Source organism: Caretta caretta, chromosome 1, assembly GCF_965140235.1.
Source record: "Caretta caretta isolate rCarCar2 chromosome 1, rCarCar1.hap1, whole genome shotgun sequence".
NCBI classification, from domain to species: domain Eukaryota; kingdom Metazoa; phylum Chordata; order Testudines; family Cheloniidae; genus Caretta; species Caretta caretta.
Window position 1 is genome coordinate 127,681,192 of NC_134206.1, and position 17,758 is coordinate 127,698,949.

General features: G+C 42.4%; 1 protein-coding gene across 1 annotated transcript in view; it reads right to left on the bottom strand.

Moving 5' to 3' along the window:
* PRKX (protein kinase cAMP-dependent X-linked catalytic subunit) overlaps positions 1-17,156 on the bottom strand; it is a 119,206-nt gene extending 102,050 nt beyond the window's left edge. The window contains exon 1 of the mRNA XM_048860036.2: positions 16,698-17,156. Coding sequence (XP_048715993.1) covers positions 16,698-16,878 — 181 coding nt within the window. The 5' untranslated portion in view covers positions 16,879-17,156. The remainder of the gene's footprint in view (positions 1-16,697) is intronic.
* Between the last annotated feature and the right edge of the window lie 602 nt (positions 17,157-17,758).

The following is a 17,758-nucleotide window of genomic DNA, read 5'->3' on the forward strand; positions in this document are numbered from 1 at the left end:
TAGTTATGTTCCTGAAAAATGTGACTTTAAGCAAAATGATGTTAAGTGAATCCAATTTAAATGCGGGGGGGGGGGGGGGGTTAGGTGCCAGGAAGCTCCCTCCGTCCTGAGCCCTGTTGGATGTCCTCCCTGCTCTATGGAGATGGGGTAAGCGAGGTGCAGGAGCAGGGGGAAGGGGACACCCTGACATTAGCCCCCTTCTCCTCTCTTCATCCACCCCCGAGGCTCTGGAGAGCAGCTCCAAGGCAGAGGGCAGGAGCAGCACATGGCAGTGGGGGGAGGGACAGTTGAATTGCGGGCAATTGATAGCCCGCTGGGCGGCTGCTGTACAGGGAACTTAGGGGAGCGGGGAGCTGATTAGGGGGGCTGCTGGTCCACTCTACCAGCTAGCTGCAACAGGCTGCTCTGCCTACAAGCAGTGGACAAAGCAGGCGGCTGCCAAACGACATTATAAAAGGAGCATTGCACAACTTCAAACAACCATGTTCCCTAATTGATCAGCAACGAAACAACATTAACCGGGATGACTTTAAGTGAGGAGTTACTGTACGCAGACCTCGAATTCAAAACAGTGACAAAGTCTGGAAAGGGACAGAAGGACATTTTGTACTGTTTATAAAACAGACATCTTATGACAGGCAAATTGTACTGCTGAACATGTGAATAGTAAGGTTCATGATATTAAAAATGGCAAGAAAAAAAAATAAAAACCAGGCTTTGACAGAAACCTGTCAGGGAAGAATGAGACAAAAGAACCAAGAAGCTACAGATTTTCATCCAGTCTGGTACTCATGTTGTGCTTTGAGGCAATCTGAGCGAATTCAGTCCATTGTTTGAGCTTTTTATTAACTATATTTCACAAAGACCCACTGGGAGCACACACTTGCCCAGATCATCATCAGCTGGAAAAAAATACCTGCCTGAAGTTTTCACTCACCAAGCTGTAACTAGGGATCTTTTGAGTGGTGGAAATTCTCTTTAGTAACTGATGCAACTCCAGAGCTTGCTGGACACCCAGCAATTAACATCCTGGCAGTGTTCTTCAGTGACAAATATAAATCAATAAATACCATTTAAATCCTCTGTTGCTCCTCAGCACAATGCAGGGGTCATTTCAATTTCGATTCAAGACATGCTGGAGAGTACAGCCACACACAGGAAAACTGTGTCAATCCACAACGCTCCATGATGCAAATGTAATGCTTAGTGAAAGACCTGAAAGAAATGTATCCACATCTGCTGCACATTCCATGTATTGTGCATCATCTCCATGTAGGCTTTGATAATGCAATCAGAACTGATAAGTTCCACGACATCACTGAATTTGCAATACATTTTCTAGCAATATTTAAACATACCAACAGGCAAAGGTGAGCATTTGATAAAGTCTGTCAACCAAAAAGAGCCCATCAAATGTGTCCCTGCCCTCCCCCCATTGTACAATCGCACTGGTTTTCCTGGCTCAAGGCAATACAATTCATTCATGCGCACTGGGACAGAGTGACAGATTCTCATTAAAGGCGAGGATACAGTCAGTTCAAAGAAGACAATGAAACTATGCTGGATTGTTGAGGACAATCTTTTCTTTTTGTCTTTTGAAAGGAAATAAATGGGGTTCTTTTTCAAATGGAAACAAATGCACCCCAATACATCACTCTGATCTGTAGCTTAACCACTATTTATAAATTGCGACTGACATAGATAATGCCTTAAGAAATAGAAGGCAAGTCAATATGCTCCAAAAGTGATCCCTTTCCATCTGCACTGTGTACTTTCACACCAGAATTTCAAAACCAACTGAAGGCAACCATATCCCACGCTGTACTCAGACTCTATGGATCGGGATTTCTGTTTAATCCATTTGTCAAGGCCCAGATGTCACACAATTTTAGCAACTACAAAAATATTCTGTGTATTTCCCTTACTAGGCAGAAGAGTTAAAGCATGATTTTGACTTGCATATGGTGTGCAAAGTGCCATGTGATGATTTGAACACTAGAGAAGGGAAACCCAGCCATTGTGTGTCATGTCCAGTGCATCACCTGAACTCACAATGCCAGCAACTTCAATGTTTATGGAAAAATCATTCTGCCTGTTGAAAAGTTCAAAGCAAACATTGCATATGCCTCTCTGAAGACCAAATTGGACAGCTCAACCTTTTGTACTGTAAGAGATTTGGAGATCTTCTGAAATCTAGAATAATCTGCTGACTACCAAATAACTAAGCATTCCAGTAACTGTAATAAAAGGCCTGAGGTGGGTGAGTGTGTGCACATGCATACACATTTTTTGGTGGAGGGGGAGTGTCTGGGGGCTGGGGAAGGAGTCTCACTTAAACCTCCTAGTCATAGAAACCTTATGGGCAAAAATCCAGTAATTTAGACTTTTCAATTAGGCCTGGACTAGCACACGACTAGTAAAACCAAGTATGATGAGTTGACGTAAGGATATTTACTTTTGTATACTTTGATATATGATGCTGACATATTTGTTGACATAAAACAAATTTGTGTTTTAACAGTCTATAAAAGCTTTAACGTTTTCAATCTGAATGTGGCTTTACTAGAGATGCTCCAGTTGAGGAACCTCATATTAATGAAGAAGCCTGGATAACACATTTTGGCCAGGTCTTTAATGACTACCCCCAAATGGCTTTTTAATCTAATTCAACCGTAGTTGGTGCAATGAGGAATCCTCTCTTTAATTTACCACTCTGGCCTTCAGAAATAGACGGTGAACTCTAGTCATTTATTTTAGCCCAATGATAGAAAAAAGTTCCAGGGGAAGTTTTTTCTCCCCACTGAAGTTTTTCAGAAGAATCTTGACTGGTGTCTCCAGTTTTAGCTAAATTATTTACCCTCATTAGTCATGCTGGAAGTGCATTATCAGAGGGGTTTTTTGTTTGTTTGTTTGTTTTTGTTTTTTTTAAAGAGGAACCAAAAAAAATCCTGATTCATATAGACCTATTAGTATGTTAGACGTGGGAGGGAAAATTTATTCTAGATTTTTAATATCCAAATTTGAAATGCGGACTTGAAAGGCTAATTTACTACACAAAGAGCAAACTGGCTTTAGGGCTAGTAGAGCCTCAACTGACAATTGTTTATTTTATCCTATATGATTTATAAATATACTGCAGTTAAGGGTACTAGATTGTATGTGGCTTTCATAGATCTTAAGATAGCATTTGACTTTATTAACAGAGAAACTGTGTGTGAAATTAAGAATTGGGTATCAAATTAAGACTTCTGTATATTTTGGAGGATTACACTCGGGCAACACTTCAAGGGTAAGAACTAAAAATCAACCAAGACACTATTTTCTCTGCTTCTAAGGGAGTATGTCAGAGAAGACTTCTAGCACCTTTTTTAAATTAATTTATTAATGACATGGTGTATGTTTAAAAAGAAGGTAAGGCCTCTCTGCCACAAATGAAGGATAGCTCTATCCTGTTACATGCCAGTGAGATGGTTGTTTTATCTCAAACTCCAAGAAGCCTCTGAAAGTTATGTCATTTTTCTTCATACTATAATTCTTAAGACATGGTTCTCAATTATGATTTTGGGAAGAACCCTCTGCAAATTGAGTGGAAGATAGGAGGCTACCTTGTAGAAGAAGTCTCTGCTGGTACATATTTAGGGATGAAGTTTCACCATTTGGGCCGTTGATCCCCTTATCATAAAGGTTTAAAACAAAAGGCCCTTAGCTTTGCTCAGTGAGTGCCCTGTTTTATCCACTCAGAAGGTGGGAACACAGCTTCTGTAACACTAAGTTTTTTATGCTACAATAATATCACAGTTTCTGTGATATTCGCTTTAGGGGGGTCAAAGTTTAGTTTAGAGACCAAATTTTAGCCACAGAGATGGCTCAAAATAATTTTGAGGAGCCAATTCTCCCAAATTGTAAGCTTGCCTCATTTTTACATACTGAGGTGGGTTGTGGTGGTTTTTTTTGTGGGGTTCCCCCCGCCATAAGTAGATGACCTTGAATTGCTTTTTTAAAATTTTGGTCTAAAATCTGTACTCCTCCAGATTATAGATTGTTCCTCCATCTCCTGAAGGCAAAGCTAGGGCAATCTGAGCACTCCTTATTTCCATGGTATAAGACCTTCCAATCGATTATAGTTAGAAAAACCTAACCTATTATTGACTTATTGTCGGTACTGCTTGATCAACTCAATCAATTACTCAAACGGAAAGCCACAGATATTACCCAGCAAGATGATATGGCTGTGATTCATGATTCCAAGTTTGCCTTTTGGTTCTCTACTTTGAAGACAACCCGTATTTTTTAATTGTATATGAATGAGTTATCAATTCCTCATTTATGTAAGGCATATACTCAATTAAAATTCCAAATCACGGTAACTGCAGTCCTCAAAAGTTAGATATGGAAAAGTTCCTTCAGATCTTTTTTGCCCATGTGAATCTGGAGCACTGGAAGATATACCTCATTATCTTTTGGATTATTCAATTTTCCAGTTTCTGAGAGCATGGTTGATTTTACCTCTTTTGTATAAAAAGAATCTTTATCAGCTCAAAAGAATGGATTTTTTTTTAGTATTTTCTCAGTGTCTGGTAGTAATTAAATTGATTGAAATTTTTGCCCTTTTAGCTTTATGGCTTAGAAGAGAGTTAAGTTCTGACTGACATTTTAATGTATTACATGGATGTTGGTACAGTTTTAGATTGTGTATGTTTTTCTCTGTGTGTTTGCATGAGACATGTTATAGGTTATCGAATAAAATCAAATAAATCGAATAAAATCGAATTTCAGCATCTGTCATTAAATAATTGCCTGGCCCCCTTCATTAATTTCATAGAACTGTAAACATTTAAATAAAAAAAAGCTTAAAAATAAAGATTAATTTGTCGGAGTTATGAAAAATAAAGATCAGGTTCCACCAGTCTTCAGTATAAGGGGTCAACAGCCAAACTGTCAGTCACGTAAACTCCTCCGTGCAGGACATACAATTGGAAAACATTTTTTTTTAATTGTTTTGCAGCATCCTGCATTACTGGCTCTGTTGTGCAATGGGAAAACAAGAGCAGGAGAGACTCTCAGCAGGTACGGCTGATATATTGCAACATTTCTCTCAAACCCCATTTCCCCTGCTGCCAAGTTTCTTTCAGCACTGCAGTGAAGCAGCCCTTTCCAAGCATTTAGGACAGGGGTCTCAAACTCAGTTTACCTTAGGGCCAGTGCCAGTCCTCAAATCCTCCCAGCGAGCCAATAAGGTCACTCATGCCACCCAGAACCCACCCCCCAAAACTCCCCCAAAAAGCCCAAGGCTCTGAGAGGGAGTTTGGGTGGAGGAGGACAACTGGGGTAGGAGATTGGGGTGCGAGAAACATATGGACAAGGGGGATCCAGTGGACATAGTGTACTTAGATTTCCAGAAAGCCTTTGACAAGATCCCTCACCAAAGGCTCTTACGTAAGGTTCTGGGCTGGGCAGGAGGTGGGGGTGCAGGCTCTGGGACGGAGGAGGGGTGAAGGCTCTGGGATGGAGTTTGGGTGACGGAAGGGGTATATGGGAAGGGGGTGCAGGCTCTGGGAGAGGGTCGAGGGGGTACGGTGCTTACCTGGGGCTCCAAGGCAGGGCAGGCCAGAGGACCTCCGCGCACTGCTGCCCCCAGGCACCGCCCCCACAGCTTCCCATTGGCTGCAGGGGTGCTCAGGGTAGGGGGCAGTGCATGGAAGCACAGCCCCTCCCCACCCCAGGGTTGCAGGGAGGGGCCAGCGGCCACATGGAATGAGCACACAGAAAGCCACCCAGCTCCAGGGAGAAACCCGGCCCCAAAACTGCTGGAGCCCCGAGGGCCACATTGGGAGGTTCTCGGGCCGCAGATGGCCAGCGGGCCAGAACTCTGAGACCCCTGATTTAGGGAGAAGTAACCACATGGCCTCTCCTCACCTGAAAACTAACCACAAAATCCAGATTTTATGTAGTCTGAGAGCCACAATTTTAGTTATAAGCTATACCGATCCTGAATTGTTTCTTACAATTGTGAAATTATTATTGTTGCTCTTTAAGAGAGCTCTCTAGAGTAGAAATGTAAGGTGTTCTTTTCTTCATGTTCAAAGAATCTTTCTGAAATGATGATCTATTTATAGAATGTCAGATGCAGTACATGAATTTTTGATCTCTTGAGTTATATGAAGGTAGAACAAAAATGCATTCATTTCACACACACACAGCTGCTTCCACCTTTCACACAAAACAAAAATGCCACAATCTTCTCTTTCAGAATTGACCATAGCATTTTAGAGTGGGAATATGAATATTTTCACCACTCATTTTACCCAGTTGTAATTACACCAAGCACAGACTGACCTCAAGATTTTGGAAAAAGTCTTCACAATTATTTTGTCTCCTCTCCACCCCTCACTACCGGGGGAGGGGAAGAATCACTATCAGTAGAGATTGCTATTGATCCAGGAGCCCAGCTGCTCAGGATAGTGACAGCTATGTATGGATCCTACTTAAATATATAAATTGGCATATTTCCTTTTAAGCCATAAGGAATTGGACTCCCTTTATCAGTCAGAGGTTTGCCTAGAGAATCTAGTTAAGTGCCAGGTTATTTACTATCTACTCTTTCCTCCCTCCTCACCATTATTTATCTACAGAAAGAAGAGTAGTCAACAACCTTGATATAAAATAAGGACACAAACTCATCACTTTACCTACTTAAAAAAAAAAAAGAAAAGACCAAAGATGCAGAAAGTTTCCAGGTAAACGCAATAAAAATAAAGGGGCAAATGTTTAATAAAATTCACTGTCCTAGGAGTTGTGTGCATATTTTCCTGTTTATTCCTTTCTTCCAGTTACGTATCCACATCTCGCCTTCCAGCCATCTCCATAACACTCCCACTCTTATTCCCACTGTTGTCGTCTTTCTCTGAAAGACAGCATCGCCTTTCTTCTCCTACCAACTTTCATAATCACATCCACTTCCTTGCTCTTTCATATTACTGTTTCATCCTCTAGTCTTCTATTTATGTAGTTTCTGCTCCCCAGTGTCTCATGTGATCTTTGTTCCCTTCTATATTTCAGTCTTCAGGGTCCACCCAACCTTTCCCCTTTGTGTGCTCCATGCACACACTTTGCATTTATAAAATGTAATACCTTCCATCTGATCTCTATACATTTTAAAAACTAGTTTAGTCTGAGCTCCCCAGAGACATTACATCATAGAATCATAGAATATGAGGGTTGGAAGGGACCTCAGGAGGTCATCTAGTCCAACCCCCTGCTCAAAGCAGGGCCAATCCCCAATTTTTGCCACAGATCCCTAAATGGCCCCCTTAAGGACTGAACTCACAACCCTGGGTTTAGCAGGCCAATGCTCAAACCACTGAGCTATCCCTCCCCAGTGTTCTTACTCTCATTATAATAAAGAAAGATTATGGGCCTGATTTGCAGAGGTACTATACACCCGAAGCTCCATATGAAGTCAATGGGAGCTTCAGGTGTTTGGTGCTTTGAAAAGTCAGGCCATAACAGAGGATTTGGTAAGTGAAATGAATGGGATTTAGGTGCCTCAATACCTTTTAAAAATCTGGGCTGAAGTGACTTGCCAAAGGTAACACAGGGCTTGTCTTCACTACCATGCTTCAGCACACATGGTGAAGACATGCTATGATAATGGGAGAGTGCTCTCCCATTGACGTAATTACTCCACCTCAACAAGAGGCAGAAGCTAAGTCAGTGGGAGAGCGTCTCCTGCTGATGTAGTATGGTGTAGACACTACTTTAAGTTGATGTAACTTGCATCATTCAAGGGGGTATTTTTTCACATCCCTGAGCAATGTAAATTACATTGACTTAAGCAGTAATCTAGACAAGCCCCCAGAAAACTCATTCTCATTTCCATTCCTTAAGTCCGAGGCCACTATTTCTCTCCTTTCATTGCTCCTCCTTAAAAGATTATGAGAAAGTAGTAGCTATCCCATTGCACTTAGCTATCAAATAAACAGTTTTGTTCATAATATGAGCCTCCTGATTGAGCCACACAAGGAATACCCCTCAGATGCACCCCAATCCTTTGGATCAGTTCCCTCAGCACTTTAAAGGAGATTTCAATGTCCTCAAAGCTACAAAAGAGGTTCTGCCAGAACGGGCACAATGATTTCTAATGTGCTCCTGGTATGCAAGAAGGATCAGTTGAGACAATTACTTTTTTTTCCCCAAATCAAGCTAAGCAACTCCTATAGAGTGGGAGCCCAGATACAAGCACTAGCTGGTTAAAATGAACTTTGAGCATTAAAGTAAGGGCATCAATCTTTCAATTCACTTGAAAGATACTACTTTTCCCCCTCAGGAAAACTGAAATTTATTTCAATCTTGTAACTAAAAAAAAGGAACTCTCACGCTTCCTTCCCATTTGAAAAGCTTATGTGAAATAATACACCTTACTAGGTAGAATTTTACATACAGACCTTGTTTTCAGAAAAGAAATACCACCTTAGGTCAAGTCTACAATTCATAGGGGGTGTTTTTTTTAGCCATATAAACTATTTTGATTAGGGATATGATATTTTTAAAAAACTAAAACAGTTACAACAACAAAGCCATAATGTGAACACAGTTATACTAGTATAACTATACACCAGTATAACTGCATCCACAATAGGGGGTCGAATAGCTTTAGTTATATCTGTACAGTGAATGCTGTGCTACTTTCTAGGATAGACAACCCCTTACAGTAGGAACACAAATTTCCTTTCGTTTCATGAAAGTTAATTCTTGGTGGCTTTTTCTGGCTTACCACTCCAACAGCTAATGAAACATGCATAAATTGTACTGTCCATCCCCCCTTCCACTCCAGACATGCTGTATTTCACAACCAGCCTTGAAAGACAATCCGCTTGTTCTCACATCTTATTGCTCTGAAGGGAAGACTCAGAGCTCTGGGGAAGTAGAAGGGTAGGTTAGATGGGGCTCTCTGTCTCCCCATACTTGCTAGTAATCAATAGGTTTGAGTCAACAACTTCCTTGGTGCTCAATTTTTTACAAAGTTCTCTGTTCCAACTGAACGCCATCTCTCTATCCCCACAGGTTAAGCATAAACTTTCCAACTGTGACTTACCATTTTATTCTGGAGAAATCCTGTAATGATACATCTCCCTGTTATGCTTATGTTTTATTTGTAAAGGGAAGGAGTTATCCTACCTTTTATACAATTCATCTGTCTGCAGCACTAGTATGAGCTGGATCCGAGATTATTCAAGCATTCACACCACAATTGACACTTTTGGGAAGCTTTGCTGACAACCAGACAGGCCTAACTGCAGAAATTAAAAAGACACTATATCCATTTCCCTGGCAATGCAGGATTATTCCCTATTAGGGCTGTTGATTAATCGCAGTTAACTCATGCAATTAACTAAAAAATTAATAGTGATTAATCACAGTTTTAATCACAATGTTAAACAATAGAATACCAATTGAAATATATTAAATATTTGTGGATGTTTTTCTATCTTTTCATATATATTGTATTGTGTAGTAATTGACAAAGTGTATGATTTTTATTATAAATATTTGCACTGTAAAAATGATAAACAAAAGAAATAGTATTTTGCAATTCACCTCATACAAGTACTGTGGTGCAATCTGTCATGAAAGTGCAACTTACGAATGTAGATTTTTTTGTTACATAACCACACTAAAAACAAAACAATGTAAAACTTCAGACCCTACAAGTCTACTCAGTGCTACTTGTTCAACCAGTCGCTCAGACAGACAAGTCTGTTTACATTCCCAGGAGATAATGCTGCCCTCTTCTTATTTACAGTGTCACCAGAAAGCGAGAACAAACATTTGAATGGCACTGTTGTAGCCAGCATCGCAAGATATTTATGTGCCAGATGCGCGAAAGATTCATATGCCCCTTCATGCTTCGGCCACTATTCCAGAAGACATGCTTCCACGCTGATGACGCTTCTTAAAAAAATATGTTAATTAAATTTGTGACTGAACTCCTTGATGGAGAATTGTATGTCCCCTGCTCTGTTTTACCTGCATTCTGCCATGTATTTTATGTTATGGCAATCACGGATGATGACCCAGCACATGTTGTTCATTTTAAGAACACTTTCACTGCAGATTTGACAAAATGCAAAAAGGTACCACTGAGATTTCTAAAGATAGCTACAGCACTTGATCCAAGATTTAAGAATCTGAAGTGCCTTCCAAAATCTGAGCGGGACAAGATGTGGAGCATCCTTTCAGAAGTCTTAAAAGACCAACACTCCGATGCAGAAACTACAGAACCCAAACCACCAAAAAAGAAAATCAGCCTTCTGCTGCTGGCATCTGACTCAGGAGGAGGAAAATGAACACATCAGTCCACTCTGCTCTGGACTGTTATCAAGCAGAACCCGCCATCAGCATGGATGCACATCCCCTGGAATGTTTTTTGAAGCATGAAGGGACATATGAATCATTAGCGCATCTGGCATATAAATATCTTGCAACACCAGCTACAACAGTGCCACCAGAACGCCTGTTCTCACTTTCAGGTGACACTGTAAACAAGCAGCATGCAGCAGCATCACCTGCAAATGTAAACAAACTTGTTTGTCTGAGTGATTGGCTTAACAAGAAGTAGGGCTGAGTGGACTTGCAGGCTCTAAAGTTTTACATGGTTTTATTTTTGAATGCAGGGTTTTTTGCACATAATTCTACATTTGTACATTCAACTTCCATGATAAACAGATTGCACTACAGTACTTATGTTAGGTGAATTGAAAAATACTATTTATTTTGTTTTTTTACAGTGCAAATACATTTAATCAAAAATAAAGTGAGCACTGTACACTTCATATTCTGGGTTGTAATGGAAATCAATGTATTTTAAAATGTAGAAAACACCCAAAAATACTTAAATAGTTTTCTATTATTAACAGTGTGATTAATTGCATGATTAATTGAGATTAATTTTTCTAATTGCTTGCCAGCCCTCTTCCCTAGCGTATTCTTCAGTGCTTTTCCTTGCGTGACTATTCACTAGATCTCACTGTGAGGAAGTCTTCCCCAATATTCCACCTACATTTTCATCCATTCCAGGACATGGAGATTGGATTAGCCTTGCAATGATGCTCTCTAGCATAAATTTTGAAGAGTAACTGTTATGGGGATTAATTTCATTTTGTTTTATATCAAGGGAACTTCCCTACCCACACACATTTTCAAATACAGTCAAGTCCATAGCAGGAGCAGGGAGGGAGTCTGAGCTTGCCACATACCAATTAACTACTTTAATAAGATTAGTAGTCAAAGGAAATTTAACATTAGGGGGTAACACTGTACTGAACCAATACACATTTCTTTTCTTCATCAGTTTCTCAGATTTTACAAATCTTTCTTTCCCACAAAGATTTCTGTTACTCTGTCTGTATCCTGAACACCCAGTCTGTGCATGTTTTAGTCATCTCATACTCCTAGTTTGGAGGAGGAATCTTTCCTTTTGTGTCCTATTTTCCTTTTGAGAAGAGAAGGGTTGTTCATTTCTCCCTTTTATTATTCACTTACCAACCCATTAAGAACAAGGACCCTCATGGAAGAAGCCCTTCTTCTGGCCATGTAGGGTTTGATTTCTCTCTCTCCATAATCTACCAATGCTGCTTCTTCAATTACCTGTGGAACAATCCCACAGTATAGTACTGAAGGAGCAACAGAGAAACTGACACACACCTAGTCATTTTCACTCAAACTGCTGCTGGGTCATAGCAGATTATTCAAGGACAGGTGTGAATTTGTGTGAGAAGGAGGAGAGAAGAGGAAGAGGAACAAAGGACAAAACAAGAAAAAAAAAACTAAGGGCTTGTCTACACTAACGCTTTACAGCGCTGCAACTTTCCTTGTTTAGGGGTGTGAAAAAACACACCCAAGTGCTGCAAGTTTCAGCGCTGTAAAGTGCCAGTGTAGACAGTGTACCAGCACTGGTAGCTACTCTCCTCATGGAGGTGTTTTTGTTTTTTAAACTACCCCCCACCACACCCCCTTCCTGAGCACCGTGCCTTCTGCTATCAGAGGGCAAATAGAAATTTTGCCATGGCAGCCCTTTAACGTTGTTAGTGAAGACATGCCCTAAGTCACTTAACTTAAATACAGAGGCTTTGTCTTGAAGATGTGAGAATGCAACAATTAATTCAACTCTCTAAAACAACATTATATGATTTTTTTTCCTTCTGAAACCTACAGAGCTAAAATTTGTTTGCAAAGTAAAAGCATGGAAGAAACTATCAATTTTCCTTGAGATTGGGTAGAAAATTAAAAAACAAAAGTCACTCTAAAAATTCATTATACAAAGTGATGTTATGTTTGGATTGTTGAGCAGCCAGCTCATATCATCTTATTGTTTTCATTAACTATTCAAGAGAGACTTCAAAAGTTTGATTTCTTTTCTTTTATTATTTTTTTTTTTAAATGGCTGCTACAAGTTTTGGTTCCTGTGGAAAAAAGCTTCCACTAGTATTAACCAAAAAAAATTGTACATTTACATACTAAATCAGAACAATAGCTGTTACTGAACAGACTATACCTATAGAAGAAATTACTAGACTTACTTGTATAGAAGCAGAAGAATTCCTACAGTAGTAAAACAAAAGATTTTGCCAGTGATTTTTTCCCCCATTTTTCCATGCTTACGCAATTAAATAAAAGTCTGGGGTTATTTATAACATGCAGTTTCATCATACCACAAAATTTTAGTTTAGAACACTTCATAGGGATGTTTGTTTAAAAGCAACTCTGTTCATTGTAATTGTTAAATATTGTGGGAAGGTTTCCATTGCTCTTAAGATTTTACAAAAATGGTTTACAAGTTTTAAAGTTAAGCAGTGTCCCTTTAATAAAGGCTCTGAAATTCATTACACAGTGTCAAGTTTTTTGTTTTGGTTTGTTCTTTCAATAGAAATTTTCTTCTTTCATGTCATCCCTCCTCTTCCCCACCTCTCCTTACATTCTCTTTTTTTCCTCTGTATCCTATTTCCTTGGCCATATGTTATACTCTTTGGAAAGAAAGTATTTCCTTTCCCCTACCCCTCCAGGAATGAAGCAATCACTCCTTTCCCTTCATTCTGTTGTCTCATTCTACCTCTTTATCTGACTTTTTCATCCCTTTGATAAGGCTTGGAAAAATTTGGCATATGCTATAGAAATGACAACACAGAAAAAGCTAGATAGCTCCACTGCAGAAGTTCAAGGAACAATCTCCAAGCAACTCCAGCTGCTGGGAAAAGGAGAAGATGCTGCAATTCCTCCCTGACTGATTTCTCTATATTCTCCTTAGGAGCTCCAGCTTTTGTATCAAACAATGATTCATTAGTGTTAGAAAAGGATGAAGAAGGATGATCCAGCAATTCGGGCACGAGCCTAGTACTTAGAAAACTGGGGTTCAGGTCCTCGCTATGTCACATACTTTCTATGTGACCTTAGGCAAGTCACCGTTTAGTTTCCCTATCTATAAATGGGAATAACTACTTAACTCATGGGGGACAAACACATTAAAGATTGTTAGGTGCTCAAACAGCCACTGAAATGGGCCCCATTATTGTAGTAAGACAGTCCAAAGGACCCCAGATGCTCGTCTCTTCCCCTTTCTTTCTTTCCCATACACACACCCCAACCAAGTCAGAACTTCCTGGCTCTCCTCCCACACAAATGACCCCCACGTTCGCCTCCGATACCAGGCATAGCTTTCAATAACATCAGCAGACTAAAACTGACAATTCTTGACACAATTTTACTGAGGTTCTAAATTGCAGTGGTGAAATTAACCCTAGTATTGTTAATTTCACGCTGATGATGGGGAGGGGGAGAAGAGGTAGGACTTAAAAAATCTATCTAGTTAAAGCAGTGTAAAAGACTGTAGAATACACAAAACAATATGAACCTGGATTATATTACTTTAACAATGTAAGGAACAGGTTTAAACTAAAACACCCATGTTTAACAAAATCAGTTTTAAAACTGATTTAAGTCAAATCACCTCAACTTCCATTTTTAAACAAGGCCCTAGGGGTCTTTACACCAACAGATTTGTACAATCTTCTCGCCTTCCTCTCAAGTTTTGTTGTTTCTGCTGTAGCACTTCAGTGAAGATGTTACTATGCCAACAGCAGAGTTTCTTCCATCAGTGTAGTTAATCCACCTCCACAAGAGGCATTGTAGCTATGCTGACCGCAGAAGTTCTCCTGTCAACATAGTATACAGTCTACACCAGGGGTTAAGTCAGTATAACTGTCACTCAGGAGTGTGGATTTTTCACACCTCTGAGCAACATATTACAGTGATGTAAATTTATAGCATAGATCTGGCCACAGATGAGAGTTGGCAAACTGGCTATGAATACCCAAGCAACAGCAAAAGGAGGGCAACAGGAAAAAGATAGAAGTGCATTGTCAGTGCATTGCTAAACAGTAGGCTGCTGCTCCTACACTCTTCTCCCCACCCCACCCCCTTCCTGAGCACTGTGCCTTCTGCTATCAGAGAGCAAATAGAAATTTTTAAAGGCAACTCCCTCCCCTCACACCTCCATTCCATCAGCATTCTTTTCAGAATCCCAACTTTCCATTTTCTTAAGCGTTCAGAATCACCTTATAAAAGTCTCTGAAAAGATATGTTTAGAAATAATTCTTGTGCCATTTTTTGCTTTCCTTGTTATTTCTAGGGATATCTGCATGACAATTATATCTTTGTGTCTTAAGAGTTAGCCTTTTCCTGCAGTTTGTGCCCCACTTGGGGGCATAATCCTCTGTGATGACAACTGTTTCCACAGCACTAGTTGTGATGTCACAAATGAGATTAATCACTTCCAAGGGAGTGCAGCAGGGTGTTGTATGCAAATATATCTCTATTAATAAGACTTGTTCACACTTCAACTTTTAAATATTAAAAAAAGCAATACATCTTAGGATTGGCTAACGTGGTTCATATCAACTTAAGTCTTAAGCCATTCTACAACCATTTTTAAAGAACCATGTTTAAACCACAATGTTGATTAAGAATAGTTTTAAACCTCAAGTGAGTTTTGGCTGAACACTATTTATTTCTATACAGATGAGGGGGTTCGTAGCATTTGCTAGAAAGTAAGTCCATCCAAGAAATCAGACTTTTTGGCATTCTGTTGGCAAGTATAAATAAAGGTTTGGTATGGCTGCATACACAACCATTTGAACCTAGTACAAGAACATACAGATTTACACATGCACACACTCTCGGAGTATTGATATTAGACTAGATGCAAATACCATTCAAATTACTGTAGATGTATACGGAGTGTCAAATGTTGAAATAAATGCTACTATTTAACACACACTGGAATGGCAGTTCTCATAAAAATGGAGATCTAGATAAGGTGTGCTAGAAATCAAAAGATGCTACTTTACCTTCTTCCACAATTCCATTCAGCACAAAGCTTTTTTGCACTAGTTACCAAGAGGGCAGTGTGGATTTAGGTTGTGAAATATATTTAACTGGGTCAGTCAGCCTGCCCTCCACAGTGTCCCACAAACTGCATTTAAAACTATGAATTTGTATTTTAACATGTTTCAGAGTAGCAACTGTGTTCGTCAGTATCCGTAAAAAGAAAAGGCGTACTTCTTTAACGAATTGATTAGAGCATAAGCTTTCGTGAGCTACAGCTCACTTCATCGGATGATTTTGGTGAATGGGCTAAGGCTAAACCATATAAAACAGTATTACAAAAAGAATGTACAGTGTGCCATTGAACGCTGATTGTCCCATCCCCACACACAGGCCCAAAATCACGTTATTGACTGGTTCCATTGTGACTCACACATGATTATACAGACAGCAATATCCAGCTCATTTCACTTCTGTTTTTAAACCATGCCCAAAACCCTTTTCAGTCTGAACATAGTTTGTATCCACACTACTGTGATGCCTACTGAGCTCAGCTGGAGTGTGCGTAGTGGAGTAGGAATGCTGCAATCTTAAGGCTATGACAAACTGAAAAAAAGAACATCCACAGTAATGCACCAATTCATGCTAACTATAACTTTCATTCAAAAAAATGGGTCTAGTGAAAACCACTTTCAAAAGGTGGCTGAAGTTCAAAGCAATATACTGTTCTGAGATGAACAGCTTGTGGTCTTGTCAAAAAACAAAACAAACAAAACAAACAAAAAAAAAGGCTTAACTCTATGCTTAAGATAGACACCGAGCAAAATACTTGTTATAGGCACATAAAATATCACAATTTCCCAGTGTCAGTAGGTTTTTCAGTGGGTGGCACCTGCCAGCCATTACACCGACATTTACAGAGCTCAACTCTGCTGCCTCAGACACGGCCCCTCCAACGCTCAGGAAATACCCAGCAGGCACTGAAGTCTTCAGAAAGCCACGGGAGAGGAGCCGGGCAAGGCTGGAGCCGGCACGGAAGATGCCCCCTGGGGACCAGCCAGGGAGATGGGACTGGGCGGAGGGGAGGGCACAGGAAAGAAGCGGGCCAGAGCTCTGGCTTTGGAAAAGGGCAAAGCGGTGCCCCTGGCGGCTGCGGAGCCAACAGCTGGTCCCCGGGGCGCGGCATGGCCGGAGCCTAGCGCCCGCAGCCCGGGCTAGCTGGCGGGTACCCGGGCAGAGGACGGGGCAGGGGGACGCGGCTCCTTTGTTCGCCCCGAGGGCGCAGTGGCTGCGCCCCAGGTCCCCCCGCCCCCACTCACCCACAGTCGCCAGGGTCTCCAAATCCTCCAGCTTGCCGGCGTGGGGCTCGGGCGGCGCCGGGGAGCCGAAGCCCGCGGGGCTGGAGGAAGGGGCGGGCTGGGGCTCGCCCGCCCCCGCCGCCTCGCAGCCGCCGGCGCTTTTCGGCCCCACTTTGGCCTTCACGGCGCTGAGCGTCTCCATGGGGTCGGGGGCGCGAAGTTCGCGTCTCCGGAGCCGGCGCGGCGGCTCCCCCTTCAGCAGCAGGAGCAGGGGCGGCTGCCCCGCCGGGCCAGTTCCTGGTTCAGCCTCTCAGCGGCTGCCGGGCTGCCCAGCATCGCGCCCCCGCCGCCTTCCTGCCCCGCACCACGAGCAGCAGCGGCAGCCGCCCCGGCTGCGCGCCCTGCCCTGCTCCCCGCGCCGCCTCTCCCGCCTCCCGGAGCCGCCGCCGCGTAGACAATGGGCAGCCCGGGCGGGCGAGGCGAGCGCGGAGCCGCACGCGGGGCGGGAGGAGGCGGGGCGAGGTTGGGCTTCCTGCAGCTGCGGCACAGACAGTCCCGGCGAGCGAACGAGGGAGGCGCCCGCGGCACCAGAGCGTGGTCTCGGCTCATCCCCGCCGCCCTGCACAGAGCCCGCCCGCCCGCCTGGCCCCACCTGGGGGGGGAGACACAAGGCGCCCTCGCTGCGCTTCCCCCACCTGGGGGCGGCAGTAGTAGCAGCGGGCTGGTGCTTTCAAAATCCAGGTGCCCGCCCGGCCCACACGTTTCAAACTGCGGCTCTTCCTCCCAGCCGGCGAGCCCCACCCCCGGGGACACCTGAGGCCGCCGCTCAGCCTCTCACCTCCCCCGCCACCTGGTAAACCAGGCAGGACTGGGCAGGTTCGGGGGGCTCCCCCTGCGGCGCCTCGGCTGCGAGTTGGCGTCTCAGCCCCGCGCGCACCCCGGCTTCCACCCCGCCTCCAGCCCAGAGAAGTGTCTGGGAAGAGAAAAAGTTCTGATCGTGTAAAAGCGTGGCAAGGCGGAAAAGAGCTAGAGAGGGGCAAATCTGGTCCTGTCACCCCAGTAGCAGTGCCCCCCATAGACGG